Below are 21065 nucleotides of genomic sequence, written 5' to 3'. Positions count from 1 at the left end.
CCTGTGTCCCCTGCATCGGCAGGCGGACTCTCAACCACTGCGCCACCAGGGAAGCCCTGTAACAGCCTTTTTAAAAGCCCAAAGAAACATAGACATTATTAGATTGTAAACTTCTGAAGGCAAGGACTATGATTTATTCATCTTAATTTTTTCCCTAGAACTGAGCACATTTCATTGAGTACAGAAGGCAATGAGTAATTATTTTTAATGAGTTAATCTATGATAAAATGTATCCAACTAATTTTCTGTTCTTTTGTTAGCGTTGATAAGAAACAAAACCTAAAAATTTCTTTGAATGTGTTTTTTTGTAATATTAATTTATTTCTGAAATGTAAAGAACAACAGTTAAAGATTAATGTTACTTAGCATTTCAAAATTCAGATTTACTAAAGCATGTATTACAGGGTGATTACTCATTTACAGAAGGGTCTCTTTCAAAAATTATTTGTAATTTAATAATTTCAGATTTCTTCAAGTAATAAATGCTTATTACATTCAGCATTTTATTTACAAAATTTGCATTCATTCAGGAATGAACCAATTATGGAAAGTGAGTAGCATGTGTATATCAAACTCAAAAGGTAAACTTTTTGTAGAGAAAAATATTTAATGTGTGTACATTTAATTTAACAAATCCACCCTAATAGTAAGTATCTTTATTTTATAGGGCAGAAAACTAAGACCTAACTTGCTACCTTGTGTGGAGTCACATGGTGAGTTTCTGGAGATTGAAATTAGACCCAAAGATTTCTGAATCCCAAGTATCATGTTTCAGTATATTTGGTGTTACTTAAGGTGACTCATAAAATTGATTGATGTCATGTGTTAATGCTTAGGTGACTCTGCAACTTGATGGATAACGACAACCCTTTTCAACCAAAAAGTAAGTATTGCTGCTGCAAGTGATACTAGTGTACTTGGGTCTTGTACTGATAACCTTGCTTCATGAGAAAAGGTGAGAGAGACAGAGGTGGGCACGTTAAAAAAACACACAAAAACATTAAAGTAATACCATAGTAAAAAAGAACTACATACAATAAAAATGTCAGTAAAGTAGAAATGAAGTGTTTCTTCCTCATTTCCAGAGATAACTACTATTATCGGTTTGGTATACATAATCACAAACTTTTTTCTATGCATAGACAAAAAATAAATTATTTCTAAATAAGATCATACTGTATATGCTATTATGTGCCCTTAAAATTTTTTACTCAACCATCTATCTTGAATATATTGACAGTGTCGGTACCCAGTTAAAAAGAATGAGGAAGACCTATGTATCAACATGGCATTAAGACCATGGTATTAACGTAGATACAAATTTCTTTATTATCAGTATACATGGGTCTCTCATTTTTTAAACTTGGCATTGCCTGACTTTGCCTAGTTCCTTAGCCCTTAGATTACCGCATGTTAAGTGCCTACTGGATATCCAGTAGACTACTGTGTGTAAAAGGAAATGTAAAGGAAGAAGAAAATATGTTCTTTACTCTCAAGGAGCTTACTTTGGAGCTAGACATGTACAGTTAAGACACATTAAGAAATAGCAGTTTGAGATTATATATAGTATATTCTGAGTTGCCTGGCATAGGCTGTCAGTGTAGTAAAAGGTGGAAGAAAAACAGGGTCTAATAGTTTATCGAGGAGTTACAATTGAACCAAGAGTTGGGAAGGAGTAGGGAATTAATATTTTGTTGAGTATTGCTTGAGGTTAGATACTTCATATAGCTTTTCCCCAAATCTATATTACCACTTCTATTAGGTAGATATTACACCCATATTTTAGGTGAGGAAACAGATTCAAGTAATTTCTCCAGAGTTACATTAGAAATGGTGCAATGAAGATTTGAACTATTCAATTTGATGTCAAGTCCATGCTCTTTCTACTATACTTGAATAATATGGACAGTATAAGGTAAGGAGGAAGGGTATTTTAGATGGAAAAACAGTACAAATGAGGGCTCTGAGGGACACAATATGCAAATGCTAAACTATGAATTACACTTTTAATTATTTCACTTAGAACATTCTGTATATATTTTTTTAAGTAAGGTTTGGAAAAGAGATAGGTTCTTAAAATTGGTTACATTCGGGAGGGTGGAAGATTTTTTTATTTTGTTTTATGGTAGGTGAACTACTAAGCATTAAACAACACTATGCTAAGAAATTATTTGTATAGAAGGGGAAACTACATTTTAAAAATTTGTTAGAAAATAGCACCAATTTATTAAAGTGTTTCTTTTGTATGCCATCCCCAAATCATTATATTCACATAGTACCTTTTAATTTTGAGTCAAAAGTAGAAATGACATTGTTTTAATCTAGTAAAATTACCTTTAGAAATTATTTAAAAGATAAATTTTAGATATCATTGTCTAATAAAAAAAGGATATCATTGTCTAAGCCAGAGCTCTAGAGTTATTATTTTGTTTTGTTTTTATTTTTTCAAAGTTGTTAGCCCATCCACATCTTACTCCATATATCTAGTGCCACTTATATCCATCTTCATTGCTATTATTTTAATTTGGGTGCATTTCTAAAAATAATACATAATTTAAAAAAGACAATCAGAAATTTATAGGTTGCATACCCACAGATTCTTGAAAAGAGAGAGAGCAAGCAAGAGAGAGGTGTGTGTGTGTTTTGGGCCTATGTACTCCCTGTTTTTTCAAGACATCCACTTTGAATAGTTTAGCTGTTTTTCTAATAATTAGTTTCATATTTCTAGATTTTTGAAATATGTACTGCTGTCTCTTGAATCATCAGTTTTTGACATTATCTAATGATTTTTCCATTAAGGAATAGGAGGATTTTAGTTTTCGTACACTTAACCACCACCCCCAAGCACCTCCCAATGTAGTTATATCTCAATTTTTGGTTAAATCATATTTGATGTTTTTATTGTGATGACTATAACAAATATTGTTTGCTGATGAGCATAGTATTGATATGATGGTAATAATATATTATGGATACATTTCCTTTTTTTTAATATATATCCAGCAATTTAAATTTTTTGGTTTTTAAAATTTGCTAAATTTTATTAAAATTTATAGCCAAGTCTTCTCACACCCTTCTGTAGCCTCTTAAGTTGATTTTCTATATGGTAAAACTTGTCAGGTAATCTAACAATTTGATTGTTAATCTGTGTGTGTGTGTATGTGTATGTGTGTGTGTTTGGTCTCCTAGAGACATTCCTCCTGGGAGTGATGGTCGTCTCTACTCTGGCTGGTTGCTTTCTAGACCTGTTGAACAGCTATTGTCCTGGGACTTCCCTTTGTCTTTGTATTGTGTTCAATGTCATGTTTTCTGCATTCTGTGTCTTCCTCCTTAAGTCTCATATTTTGATAGGGTCTTCCTAAGAAAGAAAGGGTGAATGGGAGGTAAATTTTGTGTGATGTTGCTGGTCTTTATTCTTTTTTTTTTTTTAAGCTTGTGTATTTATTTATTTATTTATTTTATTCATTATTTATTTTTGGCTGTGTTGGGTCTTTGTTGCTGCTCATGAGCTTTCTCTAGTTACAGCGAGCGGGGGCTACGCTTCGTTGCAGTATGCTGGCTTCTCACTGTGGTGGCTTCTCTTACAGCGGAGCACAGGCTCTAGGCACACTGGCTTCAGTAGTTGTGGCACGCAGTCTCAATAGTTGTGGTGCACGGGCTTATTTGCTCCGTGGCATGTGGGATCTTCCCGGACCAGGGCTCGAGCCTGTGTCCCCTGCATTGGCAGGCGGATTCTTAACCACTGCACTGCCAGGGAAGTCCCACTGGTCTTTATTCTTGCTGAAAGAATATGTAACTTCATGCTTGACGAAAATCTTGGCTGGTTATAGAATTCTAAATTGAAAATTATTTTTACTAAGACTTTTGAAATCATTATTCCAACTTTCTTCTCTCCCTCTCTCTCTCTCTCTCAGATTTTAGGATATTCTCTTTATTTCCAGCATTCTGAAATTTCATGATTTGTCCATCTACTGTAGGTTTTTTTCTTGATCATTGTGCTAGGTGCTGGTGGGCCCTTTCAATCTAGAGATTTATGTCCTTTAGAACTGGGAATTTTTCTTGTATTTTTCCTTTGATTATATCCTCTTTTTTCCTCTGTTCTTTTCTGGGCCTTTATTACGTGAGTTGTACCTTTGAAATTGATTTTATAGCCAACTTGTCTTCTCTATTTAGTATATGTATACTTTTTTACTTTTTCCACTTATGGGCTGTTTACCCAAATTTGGCATTTTATTTTTCTTTACTGAATTTTGGCTATTTTATTTTTAATCTTTTTGCTTTGTGAATATTACTATTTATAACGTTCCTGTCTTATCTCTTTAAAATGCTAATTATAGTCTCTAATGTTTTCTCTTGTTCTCTGTATTATCTGTGTTTTCTTTAATATCTTTTGGTCCATTTTATTACTTTGGTCTTTCACATTGGAGATTTCAGTCATATTTCTGGGGCTTATTGGGTGTCTATCCATATTTAAGAATGAGGCACTAAAATGCTTCCTGGTAGCTCTGTGTGATTGGTCAGCATTTGTAGGCTGGTGGTATCCACAGTATGTTCTTTACTTAGTTTCTTCAGGTGAGAAATGCGTAATCTGCTCTGGGATGGAATAAGCCTCACTTAATTATCCTATTTTCGTTCCAGCATCTCATCCCTGCCTTGTCCTGTGCCTGGTATCCCTGAATCTGGTTCAGTTTTTCTAGCATATCTCCCACCTGTTGCTTCTTATTCTCAGTTTATCTCCCTTTTGTTAATACAGAAGTTTGTGGGGGGCGGTTTTCAGATAATAGGTACAGTTCTTTCATGGATATAATCATATTCTAGTCATAAAACTGAAACTCACTTTGATTGGATTTGATTGTTCCTAAAATTTATTAGCCACTGTAAATAACTACTGTCATCCATTATCTATCTAGCTAGATTAATTTTACTAGTTTAGATATTAGAGGTTGAGTTCCAAGTTTCATACTTCTGTTACCATTTACTGACAAATACCAGTTCAGTAATTGCTATCAGAATATTAAAGTACATCTTAAATATCATACTATGTATTGCAAAAAAAAGTGTTTAAAAAAATAAAATTTGATTCTCTCTTTTTGAAAATTAGATAATTCCAAAATGGCAGAACTGTTCATGGAATGTGAAGAAGAAGATCTGGAACCATGGCAGAAGACAGTAGTAAAAATTAAGGATGAAGATGATGATGATGAGGTGATCTTTGTTGGAGAGGTAAAATCTTCAAGACCAGCCATTTCAAGTAAGCATTCACTTTCAGTGAAGCAAAGCTTTATAAGATGTTGCTTCTAATGGAAAACCTGGGGCTGTCTTATATGTCCTTGTTACTCTATAAGGAGCTGGAGGTGAGAGAGAGCATAGAGGTCAGTAAGAATTTGTGAGAATCGGAGGGAGAATGTGGTTGGGGAGTTGAATAAGGAGGTGTGAGAGGTAAAAATGTCATATGAGAGAAAAGGAAAATGTTAACTAAATTACCTAAAGGTTAAGATTACCTAACAACATTGTAGGCCTTTTGAGATTAGAAATCATAATTTTATTGAAGCCAAGTAGCCTATTTACTTGTTTATTTGTTAATTTTTCTTTTTTTCCCTTAAGCCCAAATGTACCCAGAAAAGGAAGTGTTGGAATGTTTTGCTTAAAATATCAGACTACTAAATAAGTTTTTGTTAGTCTCTGATGGAGTTTCTTACACACAGGCAAGTGCCTCATCAGAGTCATCTTGATTCATGGCTACAAAAATTAAAGGTGCTGGTCTGTGTGCCAACATGGCCGGTAGCTTCTGGCCACACCCATCTTTCAGCAACTCCTGATTACTGTATATTCATGAAGAATATACAGTGGCCTGATCTTCAGCTGCTATATTGGGATGATGCAGGCAGTCAGCACACTTAATCCTTAATCCACACTTTCTAGGAGAATATGTCCAGTGCCTTTGTGGATTTCTCATAGAGTAATTAGACTTGACGGTGTTATAATGTTAAAGTGAAGATATTAATGATACTTGTTAAGATGTCCAATCAGAAATGTGTAAAATGCAGAGGAACAACATACTGAGTTTCAGTGGAGAATGAAGAAACAGATTCTCATTATACTTACTTTTGTTAAGCCAGGAGAATTTACCAAAGAATGTAGCCAGCCTACCAGTGTTTTCTTACTTACTATGGCAGTGCATAATAGTGTAGTTTAGAGAAAAGTTTGTAACTTTCTGAAAGCCTAGTTCTTACTTCTCTTGACTCTAAACTTAGAATAGCACTTCTATTCAGATTTATAAAAGGTAGAATAATTTAATTTAGTTTAATTCTCGGTATCACTTCCTGTGGCAAATTGAGAGATGCTAAGTGGAGTGCGACTTCAAGGAAGTAGGCATGTTGGCATATTTGCTGCTGATAGAGAAAGAGAATATTATATTCTCTTAATGTTTCCTAGTCACTGTGATTATTTTTATACTGAAATATCGCCATATTTCAATATTATTCACATCATCTTATTGAAAGCATGACAGTTCACATTGGATTTATATCAGTTATAGATGACTAGTACTCAACTAGAATAATGTGTATTAGTTTTTTTAAATATCTATTTTTTAAATTAATTAATTTATTTGTTTATTTATTTTTGGCTGCATTGGGTCTTCATTGCTGCGTGCGGGCTTTCTCTAGTTGCAGCAAGCGGGGGCTACTCTTCATTGCGGTGCACAGGCTTCTCATTGCAGTGGCTTCTCTTGTTGTGCAGCACGGGCTCTAGGCATGCGGGCTTTAGTAGTTGTGGCACATGGGCTCAGTAGTTGTGGCTCGTGGGCTCTAGAGTGCAGGTTCCGTAGCTGTGGTGCACGGGCTTAGTTGCTCCGCGGCATGTGGGATCTTCCGGGACCAGGGCTCGAACCCTTATCCCCTGCATTGGCAGGCAGATTCTTAACCACTGCACCACCAGGGAAGTCCTGTATTAGTTTTTTTGTTTTTTTTTTTGTTTTTTTTTAGTTTCTGCTTTATAACAAAGTAAATCAGTCATACATATACATCTGTTGCCACATCCCTTCCCTCTTGCGTCTCCCTCCCTCCCAACCTCCCTATCCCACCCCTCCAGGCGGTCACAAAGCACCGAGCTGATCTCCCTGTGCTATGCGGCTGCTTCCCACTAGCTATCTACCTTACGTTTGGAACTGTATATATGTCCATGCCTCTCTTTCGCTTTGTCACAGCTTACCCTTCCCCCTCCCCATATCCTCAAGTCCATTCTCAAGTAGGTCTGTGTCTTTATTCCTGTTTTACCCCTAGGTTCTTCATGACATTTTTTTCTTAAATTCCATATATACGTGTTAGCATACAGTATTTGTCTTTCTCTTTCTGACTTACTTCACTCTGTATGACAGACTCTAGGTCTATCCACCTCATTACAAATAGCTCAGTTTCATTTCTTTTTATGGCTGGGTAATATTCCATTGTATATATGTGCCACATCTTCTTTATCCATTCATCCGATGATGGACACTTAGGTTGTTTCCATCTCTGGGCTATTGTGAATAGAGCTGCAATGAACATTTTGGTACATGTCTCTTTTTGAATTATGGTTTTCTCGGGGTATATGCCTAGTAGTGGGATTGCTGGGTCATATGGTAGTTCTATTTGTAGTTTTTTAAGGAACCTCCATACTGTTCTCCATAGTGGCTGTACCAATTCACATTCCCACCAGCAGTGCAAGAGTGTTCCCTTTTCTCCACACCCTCTCCAGCATTTATTGTTTCTAGATTTCTTGATGATGGCCATTCTGACTGGTGTGAGATGATATCTCATTGTAGTTTTGATTTGCATTTCTCTAATGAGTAATGATGTTGAGCATTCTTTTCATGTGTTTGTTGGTAGTCTGTATATCTTCTTTGGAGAAATGCCTATTTAAGTCTTCTGCCCATTTTTGGATTGGGTTGTTTTTTTGCTGTTGAGCTGCATGAGCTGCTTATAAATTTTGGAGATTAATCCTTTGTCAGTTGCTTCATTTGCAAATATTTTCTCCCATTCTGAGGGTTGTCTTTTGGTCTTGTTTATGGTTTCCTTTGCTGTGCAAAAGCTTTGAAGTTTCATTAGGTCCCATTTGTTTATCTTTGTTTTTATTTCCATTTCTCTAGGAGGTGGGTCCAAAAGGATCTTGCTGTGATTTATGTCAGAGAGTGTTCTGCCTATGTTTTCCTCTAAGAGTTTGATAGTTTCTGGCCTTACATTTAGGTCTTTAATCGATTTTGAGCTTATTTTTTGTGTATGGTGTTAGGGAATGATCTAATCTCATACTTGTACATGTACCTGTCCAGTTTTCCCAGCACCACTTATTGAAGAGGCTGTCCTTTCTCCACTGTACATTCCTGGCTCCTTTATCAAAGATAAGTTGGCCATATGTGCGTGGGTTTATCTCTGGGCTTTCTATCCTGTTCCATTGATCTATCTTTCTGTTTTTGTGCCAGTACCACACTGTCTTGATTACTGTAGCTTTGTAGTATAGTCTGAAGTCAGGAAGCCTGATTCCTCCAGCTCCGTTTTTCGTTCTCAAGATTGCTTTGGCTATTCGGGGTCTTTTGTTTTTCCAAACAAATTTTTTTTCCTTTTTATTTATTTATTTATTTTGCTTTATAACAAATTTAATCAGTTATACATATACATATGTTCCCATATCCCCTCCCTTTTGCGTCTCCCTCCCACCCTCCCTATCCCACCCCTCCAGGCGGTCACAAAGCACCGAGCTGATCTCCCTGTGCTATGCGGCTGCTTCCCACTAGCTATCTACCTTATGTTTGGTAGTGTATATATGTCCATGCCGCTCTTTCACTTTGTCACAGCTTACCCTTCCCCCTCCCCATATCCTCAAGTCCATTCTCTAGTAGGTCTGTGTCTTTATTCCTGTCTTACCCCTATGTTCTTCATGACATTTTTTTTTTCTTAAATTCCATATATATGTGTCAGCATACAGTATTTGTCTTTCTCTTTCTGACTTACTTCACTCTGTATGACAGACTCTAGGTCCATCCACCTCATTACAAATAGCTCAATTTCATTTCTTTTTATGGCTGAGTAGTATTCCATTGTATATATGTGCCACATCTTCTTTACCCATTCATCCGATGATGGACACTTAGGTTGTTGCCATCTCTGGGCTATTGTAAATAGGGCTGCTATGAACATTTTGGTACATGTCTCTTTTTGAATTATGGTTTTCTCAGGGTATATGCCCAGTAGTGGGATTGCTGGGTCATATGGTAGTTCTATTTGTAGTTTTTTAAGGAACCTCCATACCGTTCTCCATAGTGGCTGTACCAATTCACATTCCCACCAGCAGTGCAAGAGTGTTCCCTTTTTTCCACACCCTCTCCAGCATTTATTGTTTCTAGATTTTTTGATGATGGCCATTCTGACTGGTGTGAGATGATATCTCATTGTAGTTTTGATTTGCATTTCTCTAATGAGTAAAGATGTTGAGCATCCTTTCATGTGTTTGTTGGCAGTCTGTATATCTTCTGTGGAGAAATGCCTATTTAAGTCTTCTGCCCATTTTTGGATTGGGCTGTTTGTTTTTTTGTTATTGAGCTGCATGAGCTGCTTATAAATTTTGGAGATTAATCCTTTGTCAGTTGCTTCATTTGCAAATATTTTCTCCCATTCTGAGGGTTGTCTTTTGGTCTTGTTTATGGTTTCCTTTGCTGTGCAAAAGCTTTTAAGTTTCATTAGGTCCCATGTGTTTATTTTTGTCTTTATTTCCATTACTCTAGGAGGTGGGTCCAAAAGGATCTTGCTGTGATTTATGTCAGAGAGTGTTCTGCCTATGTTTTCCTCTAAGAGTTTGATAGTGTCTGGCCTTACATTTAGGTCTTTAATCCATTTTGAGCTTATTTTTGTGTATGGTGTTAGGGAGTGATCTAATCTCATACTTTTACATGTCCCTGTCCAGTTTTCCCAGCACCACTTATTGAAGAGACTGTCCTTTCTCCACTGTACATTCCTGCCTCCTTTATCAAAGATAAGGTGACCATATGTCCGTGGGTTTCTCTCTGGGCTTTCTATCCTGTTCCATTGATCTATCTTTCTGTTTTTGTGCCAGTACCACACTGTCTTGATTACTGTAGCTTTGTAGTATAGCCTGAAGTCAGGGAGCCTGATTCCTCCAGCTCCATTTTTCGTTCTCAAGATTGCTTTGGCTATTCGGGGTCTTTTGTGTTTCCATACAAATTGTGAAATTTTTTGTTCTAGTTCTGTGAAAAATGCCAGTGGTAGTTTGATAGGGATTGCATTGAATCTGTAGATTGCTTTGGGTAGTAGAGTCATTTTCACAATGTTGATTCTTCCAATCCAAGAACATGGTACATCTCTCCATCTATTTGTATCATCTTTAATTTCTTTCATTAGTGTCTTATAATTTTCTGCATACAGGTCTTTTGTCTCCTTAGGTAGGTTTATTCCTAGATATTTTATTCTTTTTGTTGCAATGGTAAATGGGAGAGTTTTCTTGATTTCACTTTCAGATTTTTCATCATTAGTATATAGGAATGCCAGAGATTTCTGTGCATTAATTTTGTATCCTGCAACTTTACCAAATTCATTGATTAGCTCTAGTAGTTTTCTGGTAGCATCTTTAGGATTCTCTATGTATAGTATCATGTCATCTGCAAACAGTGACAGCTTTACTTCTTCTTTTTCAATTTCGATTCCTTATATTTCCTTTTCTTCTCTGATTGCTGTGGCTAAAACTTCCAAAACTATGTTGAATAAGAGTGGTGAGAGTGGGCAACCTTGTCTTGTTCCTGATCTTAGTGGAAATGGTTTCAGTTTTTCACCATTGAGGACGATGCTGGCTGTGGGTTTGTCATATATGGCCTTTATTATGTTGAGGAAAGTTCCCTCTATGCCTACTTTCTGCAGGGTTTTTATCATAAATGGGTGTTGAATTTTGTCGAAAGCTTTCTCTGCATCTATTGAGATGATCATATGGTTTTTCTCCTTCAATTTGTTAATATGGTGTATCACGTTGATTGATTTGCGTATATTGAAGAATCCTTGCATTCCTGGAATAAACCTCACTTGATCATGGTGTATGATCCTTTTAATGTGCTGTTGGATTCTGTTTGCTAGTATTTTGTTGAGGATTTTTGCATCTATGTTCATCAGTGATATTGGCCTGTAGTTTTCTTTCTTTGTGACATCCTTTCCTGGTTTTGGTATCAAGGTGATGGTGGCCTCGTAGAATGAGTTTGGGAGTGTTCCTCCCTCTGCTATATTTTGGAAGAGTTTGAGAAGGATAGGTGTTTAGAGAAAGCTCTTCTCTAAATGCTTGATAGAATTCGCCTGTGAAGCCATCTGGTCCTGGGCTTTTGTTTGTTGGAAGATTTTTTTATCACAGTTTCAATTTCATTGCTTGTGATTGGTCTGTTCATATTTTCTATTTCTTCCTGATTCAGTCTTGGCAGGTTGTGCATTTCTAAGAATTTGTCCATTTCTTCCAGGTTGTCCATTTTATTGGCATAGAGTTGCTTGTAGTAATCTCTCATGATCTTTTGTATTTCTGCAGTGTCAGTTGTTACTTCTCCTTTTTCATTTCTAATTCTATTGATTTGAGTCTTCTCCCTTTTTTTCTTGATGAGTCTGGCTAATGGTTTATCAATTTTGTTTATCTTCTCAAAGAACCAGCTTTTAGTTTTATTGATCTTTGCTATCGTTTCCTTCATTTCTTTTTCATTTATTTCTGATCTGATTTTTATGATTTCTTTCCTTCTGCTAACTTTGGGATGTTTTTGTTCTTCTTTCTCTAATTGCTTTAGGTGCAAGGTTAGGTTGTTTATTCGAGATGTTTCCTGTTTCTTAAGGTGGAATTGTATTGCTATAAACTTCCCTCTTAGAACTGCTTTTGCTGCATCCCATAGGTTTTGGGTCGTCGTGTCTCCATTGTCATTTGTTTCTAGGTATTTTTTAATTTCCTCTTTGATTTCTTCAGTGATTACTTCGTTATTAAGTAGTGTATTGTTTAGCCTCCATGTGTTTGTATTTTTTACAGCTCTTTGCCTGTAATTGATATCTAGTCTCATAGCATTGTGGTCGGAAAAGATACTTCATACAATTTCAATTTTCTTAAATTTACCAAGGCTTGATTTGTGACCCAAGATATGATCTATCCTGGAGAATGTTCCATGAGCACTTGAGAAAAATGTGTATTCTGTTGTTTTTGGATGGAATGTCCTATATATATCAATTAAGTCCATCTTGTTTAATGTATCATTTAAAGCTTGTGTTTCCTTATTTATTTTCATTTTGGATGATCTGTCCATTGGTGAAAGTGGGGTGTTAAAGTCCCCTACTATGATTGTGTTACTGTCGATTTCTCCTTTTATGGCTGTTAGTATTTGCCTTATGTATTGAGGTGCTCCTGTGTTTGGTGCATAAATATTTACAATTGTTATATCTTCTTCTTGGATCGATCCCTTGATCATTATGTAGTGTCCTTCTTTGTCTCTTCTAGTAGTCTTTATTTTAAAGTCTACTTTGGGGCTTCCCTGGTGGCGCAGTGGTTGAGAGTCCACCTGCCAATGCAGGGGACATGGGTTCGTGCCCCGGTCCGGGAAGATCCCACATGCCGCGGAGCGGCTAGGCCCATGAGCCATGGCCGCTGAGCCTGCGCGTCCGGAGCCTGTGCTCTGCAATGGGAGAGGCCACAACAGTGAGAGGCCCACGAACCGAAAAAAAAAAAAAAAAAAAGTCTATTTTGTCTGATATGAGAATTGCTACTCCAGCTTTCTTTTGGTTTCCATTTGCATGGAATATCTTTTTCCATCCCCTTACTTGCAGTCTGTATGTGTCTCTAGGTCTGAAGTGGGTCTCTTGTAGACAGCATATATATGGGTCTTGTTTTTGTATCCATTCAGCCAATCTGTGTCTTTTGGTGGGAGCATTTAGTCCATTTACATTTAAGGTAATTATCGATATGTATGTTCCTATTCCCATTTTCTTAATTGTTTTGGGTTCGTTATTGTAGGTCTTTTCCTTTTGTTGTGTTTCTTGCCTAGAGAAGTTCCTTTAGCATTTTGTTGTAAAGCTGGTTTGGTGGTGCTGAACTCTCTCAGCTTTTGCTTGTCTGTAAACGTTTGAATTTCTCCATCAAATCTGAATGAGATCCTTGCTTGGTAGAGTAGTCTTGGTTGCAGGTTTTTCTCCTTCATCACTTTCATTATGTCCTGCCACTCCCTTCTGGCTTGTAGAGTTTCTGCTGAGAGATCAGCTGTTATCCTGATGGGGATTCCCTTGTGTGTTACTTGTTGTTTTTGCCTTGCTGCTTTTAATATGATTTCTTTGTGTTTGATTTTTGACAGTTTGATTAATATGTGTCTTGGCGTATTTCTCCTTGGATTTATTCTGTATGGGACTCTCTGTGCCTCCTGGACTTGATTAACTATTTCCTTTCCCATATTAGGGAAGTTTTCAACTATAATCTCTTCAAATATTTTCTCAGTCCCTTTCTTTTTCTCTTCTTCTTCTGGAACCCCTATAATTCGAATGTTGGTGCGTTTAATGTTGTCCCAGAGGTCTCTGAGACTGTCCTCTGTTCTTTTCATTCTTTTTTCTTTATTTTGCTCTGCAGCAGTTATTTCCACTATTTTATCTTCCACCTCACTTATCCGTTCTTCTGCCTCAGTTATTCTGGTATTGATCCCATCTAGAGTATTTTTTATGTCATTTATTGTGTTTTTAATCGATGCTTGATTCATCTTTAGTTCTTCTAGGTCCTTGTTAACTGTTTCTTGCATTTTGTCTATTCTATTTCCAAGATTTTGGATCTTGGAAATAGAATCTTGGATCAGCTTTACTATCATTATTCTGAATTCTTTTTCAGGTAGACTGCCTATTACCTCTTCATTTGTTAGGTCTGGTAGGTTTTTATCTTGCTCCTTCACCTGCTGTGTGTTTTTCTGTCTTCTCATTTTGCTTATGTTACTGTGTTTGGGGTCTCCTTTTTGCAGGCTGCAGATTCGTAGTTCCCGTTGTTTTTGGTGTCTGTCCCCAGTGGCTAAGGTTGTTTCAGTAGGTTGTGTAGGCTTCCTGGTGGGGGGGGGGGACTAGTGCCTGTGTTCTGGTGGTTGAGGCTCGATCTTGTCTTTCTAGTGGACAGGTCCACGTCTGGTGGTGTGTTTTGGGGTGCCTGTGGCCTTATTATGTTTTTAGGCAGCCTCTCTGCTAATGGGTGGGGTTGTGTTCCTGTCTTGCTAGTTGCTTGGCATAGGGTGTCCAGCACTGTAGCTTGCTGGTCGTTGACTGAAGCTGGGTGCTGGTGTTGAGATGGAGATCTCTGGGAGATTTTCCCCGCTTAATATGTGTAGCTGGGAGGTCTCTTGTGGACCCGTGTCCTGAAGTTGGCTCTCCCACTTCAGAGGCACAGCACTGACTTCTGGCTCCAGCACCAAGAGCCTTTCATCTACCCAGCTCAGAATAAAAGGGAGAAAAAGTAGAAAGAAAGAATTAGTAGAAGAAAGAAAGAGAGTGAGAAAGAAAGGAAGAAGGAAAGAAAGGAAGGAAGGAAGAAAGAAAGAAAGGAGGGAGGGAGGGAGGAAGGATGGAAAGAAAGAAAGAAAGGAGGGAGGGAGGGAGGAAGGAACGAAAAAGAAAGAGTGAAAGGAAGAAGGGAGTTAGGGAGGGAGGAAGGAAAGAAAGGAAGAAAGAAAAAAAAGAAAGAGAAGGAAAGAAAGACAGGAGGGAGGGAGGGAGGAAGGAAAGAGAGAGAAAGAAAGAAAGGAGGGGCGGAGGGAGGGAGGGAGGAAGGGAAGGTAGGAAAAAAAGAAAAAGCAGGTAAAGTAAAATAGAATAAAGTATAAAATATAGTAGCATTATTAAAATTAAAATAATTATTGAAAAAAAAACGCACAGATAGAACCCTGGGACATATGGTGGAAGCAAAGCTATACAGAGAAAATCTCACACAGAAGCATACACATACACATTCACAAAAAGAGAACAGGGGAAAAAAGTCGAAAATCTTGCTCTCAAAGTCCACCTCCTCAATTTGGGATAATTTGTTGTAAAAAAGAAGAAAAGGGGAAAAAGTCTGAAATCTTGCTCTCAAAGTCCACCTCCTTAATTTGGGATAATTCGTTGTAAAAAGAGGAAAAGGGGAAAAAGTCTTAAATCTTGTCCTCAAATTCCCCTCAAAGTGGTTGAGGCGGACTCTCAACCACTGCGCCACCAGGGAAGCCCCCAAATAAAAAATTCTTAAATAAATATAATTTTTACAGATATTTTGAACAGAAGTAGTCCCCGCTCATCTTCAAATGGAACGAAGAATGAGACAGTCAGACGAGGTATAGTATTATTGTATTATTTTAATTTTAAAGTGAAATATTTTGACAAAATTGGTTGTGTAGAGAAGTATTCAATATTTGTGTAATTTTAAAATACAGGTGTTACTGGTGATTTCCAGCCTACAAGTGAATACTACAGACACCCGACATCAGATCCAGTGGCTGCCTTGCCTAGATTTCGTCCTGAATCTAAATCTTCACGTAGCTCTGGTATTGTTCAGAGCATGTCTGAACCTGTAAGTGTTTCTAAAACTACAGAATTAGATCAGGGACACAGTGGATATTATTATACCCAGTCAGAATTGTGGACTATCATAGTTAGTCACCATCCCAGTAGAAACATAATCACTGTCAGAAAATGTCACCATCTTCAAAGTGAGAGAGTGGCATGGACATATATACAGTACCACATGTAAAATAAATAGCTAGTGGGAAGCAGCCGCATAGCACAGGGAGATCAGCTCGGTGCTTTGTGACCAACTAGAGGGGTGGGATAGGGAGGGTGGGAGGGTGGGAGATGCAAGAGGGAAGAGATATGGGGACATATGTATATGTATAACTGATTCACTTTGTTATAAAGCAGAAACTGACACACCATTGTAAAGCAATTACACCCTAATAAAGATGTTAAAAAAAAAAGGAGCAAGGGAAAGTGGAAGGGCTATTATAAACAAGGAGTCTGTGATTGGGAGATTGGGATTGACACATATATACCATTTTTTTAACATCTTAGAGTATAAAAAAAGAAAAAAAATGTCACCATCTTTATGATGGCTCAGCCAATACCCAAAATAATAGCTGCAGGAACTAACTATCCAACCTGTCAATAAATCAGGTAATATTCTTAAATAGGTGTAATATTGAAAACTATGCTATCTAAAGGTGAGTAAAAAAGTATAATCAGTAATGAATATTGCATAATGGCAAAATTCTTAAGACAGTAAACTGTGAACCAGGCATTCTTAATTGGGAAGATTTTTCCAAGGTCATTATTGCTGTTTATTTTGAAAACATACTTTCATAGTTTAGTTTTTAAAACTTTTAACAGAAATAATAGATAATGGTAATATTTAACATTTGTTAGTCTGTCACCATGGGTAAGTCTTAGTTCTAGATGCTATATATAAATTAATCTCTTTTAATTCTTATGACTTTCTTATGAGGTAAGCGCAGTTATTTCCCCCATTTTATTTTTTTTTTTTTTTTTTTTTTTTTTTTTTTTTTTTTGCGGTACGCGGGCCTCTCACTGTTGTGGCCACTCCCGTTGCAGAGCACAGGCTCCGGACGCGCAGGCTCAGCGGCCATGGCTCACGGGCCCAGCCTCTCCGCGGCATGTGGGATCTTCCCAGACCGGGGCACGAACCCGTATCCCCTGCATCGGCAGGCGGACTCTCAACCACTGCGCCACCAGGGAAGCCCATTTCCCCCATTTTATAGTTGAGGAAACTGAGGTTCAGAGAGTCTAAATGATTCTCTCAAGGCCACACAGCTGGTAATGATGGATCTGGGATTTCAATCCAGGTTAGCCCAGAGTTTTTAAAATATGCACATACACACATCCATACATACATTTAAGTATGTGCTTTTAAAAACAGAAGCACTGCCTTGGAGCAGTGGTGTATTTCACAGACCATTGGGGTTCCCTGAGACCCTCAGTAGTCTGTGAGGTCAAAACCATTGTCATACTAACACTAAGACATTTGCCCTTTTCACTCTGTTAACATTTGCACTAGTGGTACAAAGGCAATGGAGGGTGAAACTGCTGGTGCCTTAATATGAGTCAAGGCAGTGCCACCCAACTGTACTAGTAGTTTTTGTATTGGTGGCCACCAAGCACTCACAGTAGAAAAATTTCACTTTCACTTAAGAATATTCTTGAAGAAGTAATAAATTGTTTCTAGTTTTATTAACTTTCAACCCTTGAATACACTTCTTTTTAAATATTCTGTGTGACAAAATGGGTAGTATGCATCATAAAGCTTTTCTGTATCTGCAGTATGAAGTTTTTCTTGAGGAAAAGCACTTGTGAGATTGAATTGCAAGCTGAACTAGCTGGTTTTTTTTTAAATAGAATGCCATTTTTACTTGAAAGGATGACTGACAAAGCACCATGGAGTAATTATTTATTGCTGCTTAACAACAGTACCACCAACTTAGAAGCTTAAAGCAATATATACTTATTATTTCATGGTTTCTGTGAGTCTGGAGTCAGGGTATGGCTTAACTGCATCCTCTGCTGGGCCAGGCTGCATTCAAGGTGTCAGGCAGAGCTGCAGTATCAGTTAATACTGCTCCCAAGCTCACATTGTTGTTGGCAGTATCCAGTTCTTTGTGGGTTGTCAGACTGAAGGTGTCAGTTCTTGCTGCTGTCAGCTGGAGACCGTCCTCAGTTCCTTGCCATGTAGGCCTTCCTAACATGACTTGCTTGCTTCCTCAAAGCCAGCAAGGGAAAGATGGCCTATGTAACATAATCGTGTACACCCCTTCACTTTTGCCATACTCTCTTGGTTAGAAGCAATCACAGGTCCCGCCCACACTCAAGGGGAGATTATACAAGTGTAAATATCAGGAGGAAATTATGGGGGCCACCTTTAGAGTCTGTCTGCCACACAGTTTTTCAGTACTCAGACATATACAAAGCATGCCTATCATGGGAGAAAACTGATACTATTCTTGCCAATGATAAAATTTGAGCTTTCAAGCAAAAAATTCAATTTTGGAAAACCTATATCTGTATTCCGAAATTATTATCAATCATAATATGAGCCCTGGATTAATGGTCCAAGAAACCTGGATTGAAAATGAGACTTGAATGCTGATTCTGTCTTTGTTCCTAAGTAGAGCATTGTCACAACCTCTGTGGGCCTCACTTTCTTCATTTCTAAAATGACAGCCTTTACCCAGACCACTGGCTCTCAAAACTTGGATTTAAAGCCCTTGATAGATACTCCCAAAATTTTCTTGCAGAAAAGTTATACCAAAATATAACCTCTACTTTGCTAGTAATATTATCATTATTTTTAAGTGTTAACTGTTAATTTAAAACTAACTTTAGATCTTCAGAAAAATTACAAAAATAATCCAGAGAGTTCTCATGTACCCTTTACCTAGTAGATGCTGATTTTGACAGCAAGTAATAAATATCTTTGTGTTTTATAACTTATTAGTAATTGAATCACTAAGGTTATCTTTATAGTATTGACATACAGTTAAATTTACCTTTATAAAACTTTGTAAAACAAAATAATTATAACTTATTACAGGATTTTACAAAGAATCCATCACAAGGTGATTTGGATGATTCTTCAGATCTAGTGTTCGACTTGACCCAGGATACAATACCACCATGCCAAGGTGGATCACCAGTTTATGTAGAAGGTGTGGTTTGGCAGTTTTTATAAATATAATAAAAAGAGACTTGATGAATATATATATATACGATGGATTTCTATTTTGAGGCCTGTATGTTCATGCTATGTTTTTCATATATTGTAAAATGGAAGCTAATCATTCCTGAATGTCTTTCTTGGGTGATTTTATATAAAATCGTATTTAATGATAGAATGTTTTATTTCTTTTTATTAAGTTGGCTAACATATTCTTTGAGCTCATTCTCACTTGGAGCCAGCCATGCACTGAAAAATCTTAATATAATTTCTGTGAGTTAAGGAAGTCCCCTGATACCCTAATACTATGGTTTAAAAAAAAAGTATTAATTACTTGGTAATTAGTATGAGAAAAAAATGCATGGCTATAGTTGATTTCTTAATAGGCTAGAGTCTTTCTATCGAAATTAGTGTCGTAGATGTGATAGTTAAATATGGTTATAGGATAGTAGTACAAAATGGCAATACTAAAGAAATAAGTGATTTGCACATAGTAACTACTCAGTAAATATCCATTGAAGGAATAATGAAAATTTCCAATTAAAGAAGAATTACAATTCTTTGATTGTATACCATAACAAAGTTCTTCATTAACCTGAAATAGTATGCCATGAAGGAGTTTCATCTAGTTGAAAAATTCCCTGTTATCAAAGCAATTATTGTTTCTATGTTAGCAAATTTGATGTATTTCACTAACTGGAGAAAGGTACACAAAAATTTTTGTGAATATTTAAATTGTTTACTAACAAATTAGTATATATTTACAAAACCAAAATAGAAATTTATAGTAATATGTGCGCCAAAAACATTTTCCCTTGATAATACTTGGTTTGATAATCACTTACCTAGGCGCCACTTATCTAGTGAGTAAAATAACCAAGAACCAAAATAAATAAGAAGATGAAATAGATGTCTGAAATCTGATTTTATAATGCACACAGTCTTTATTCATAGAAAAAATCTTGAAGCTTCCACTCTCTCTCTCTCTCTCTCTGAGTTGTTATACTGCAAAGAGTGGAACTTTGCCGTGATGGTAAATAGGGTTATAGTTGATTAGGAAGATATAGGCTTGAGCCTCTATTCTAAATATTTCTGTAGCCTTTATTAAATCACCTAACCTCTTTACACCTCAATTTTCTCATATTATTAAAATAGATATTTTTATTTTTCTCACATAATGCATTCATTTTCTAGACCTGAAATCAGCCATTTAGCTATATAATTTTTTTTTTTTTTTTGCAGCACGTGGGCCTCTCACTGTTGCAGCCTCTCCCGCTGCGGAGCCCAGGCTCCAGACGCGCAGGCCCAGCAGCCATGGCCCACTGGCCCAGCCACTCCGCGGCATGCAGGATCTTCCCGGACCGGGGCACGAACCCGCATCCCCTGCATCGGCAGGCGGACTCTCAACCACTGCGCCACCAGGGAAGCCCTAGCTGTATAATTTTGATTCTTGCTCTGTTTATCTCAGGGCTTTTTTGAGGCTCAAATGAGATAGTGAGAAGTGAAAAATTCATTAAAGCTTTAAAAGACTTGACAATAAACATTGTTAGCATGATAATTATGAATAATAATATGCACTATATGTTCAGAAGCATGATTAATGGACTCCTGTCTAGGATGATCATAGGATCTTGGAGACGGCTGGATTTGAACTTGATTTTGAAGAAGGAGAATGGGATTTTTATTGGCACTATTGAGGATAGCGAACAGCACAAGCCAAAGGCAACACAGATAAATAAGTTGAAGAATCAGAATTTAAAACTATTGAGCTCAGAGTGATTTTATTTAACTTGGAGATTTATGCATGCTTAAAAAATTATATATAAAACAGCCTATTAGATAACTAGTTGCCTAGTCCAAAATACCAGCACTCATTGGTTGTTCAGTTAACCTAAGCAACTGGGAGGAATGTTAGTGTGATTACACAGAAATCAGTCCTAAATGTCTGCAATATAGCTGTCAGTAATCATGTGTTTGAAGATGGAAAAAAATCATTTCTGTGTTATCTCAAAGAATGAAACGCAGATTTGACAGAGGAGCCCACTGGTGTAATACTCTTATTTTCCTGGCATATATCTATTCTGCTTCTCCTATTAGTATACAGTTGGGAGCATTAAAACACGTGCAGTTTTAGAATCTTTATCACAAAGTACAGTTGTGTGTTATTTTCAAAAGGGACTTTTTCTGGGTCTGGTTATAGCCTAAATAGCCCCACTTCTCTTGCAAATACCCTGAATTGCATAATTCTTTAGCCTTTAAGGTGATGGTTTTCAAACTCAAAACTATTTTTAGCAATGAAATCTCTATTCAAACAGAATTTTATGTAAAAGTCTCATTTTTTTTTTAAAGTAAAATGA

The 21065-nt window shown here is 36.9% G+C and overlaps 1 protein-coding gene across 1 annotated transcript in view; it reads left to right on the top strand.

The window, feature by feature from the left end:
- Window positions 1-852: 852 nt before the first annotated feature.
- Window positions 853-21065, top strand: part of ZNF280C (zinc finger protein 280C) — a gene marked incomplete at both ends in the record, with an annotated part of 50512 nt that continues 30299 nt past the window's right edge. The window contains 5 exon segments of the mRNA XM_079727902.1: window positions 853-883; window positions 5102-5251; window positions 15257-15322; window positions 15422-15558; window positions 18586-18700. Of these exon segments, the coding sequence (XP_079584028.1) occupies window positions 853-883; window positions 5102-5251; window positions 15257-15322; window positions 15422-15558; window positions 18586-18700 (499 nt within the window).

Source organism: Hyperoodon ampullatus (assembly GCF_949752795.1).
Source record: "Hyperoodon ampullatus genome assembly, chromosome: X".
NCBI lineage: Eukaryota > Metazoa > Chordata > Mammalia > Artiodactyla > Ziphiidae > Hyperoodon > Hyperoodon ampullatus.
This window is presented reverse-complemented; position numbering and strand designations above follow the sequence as displayed.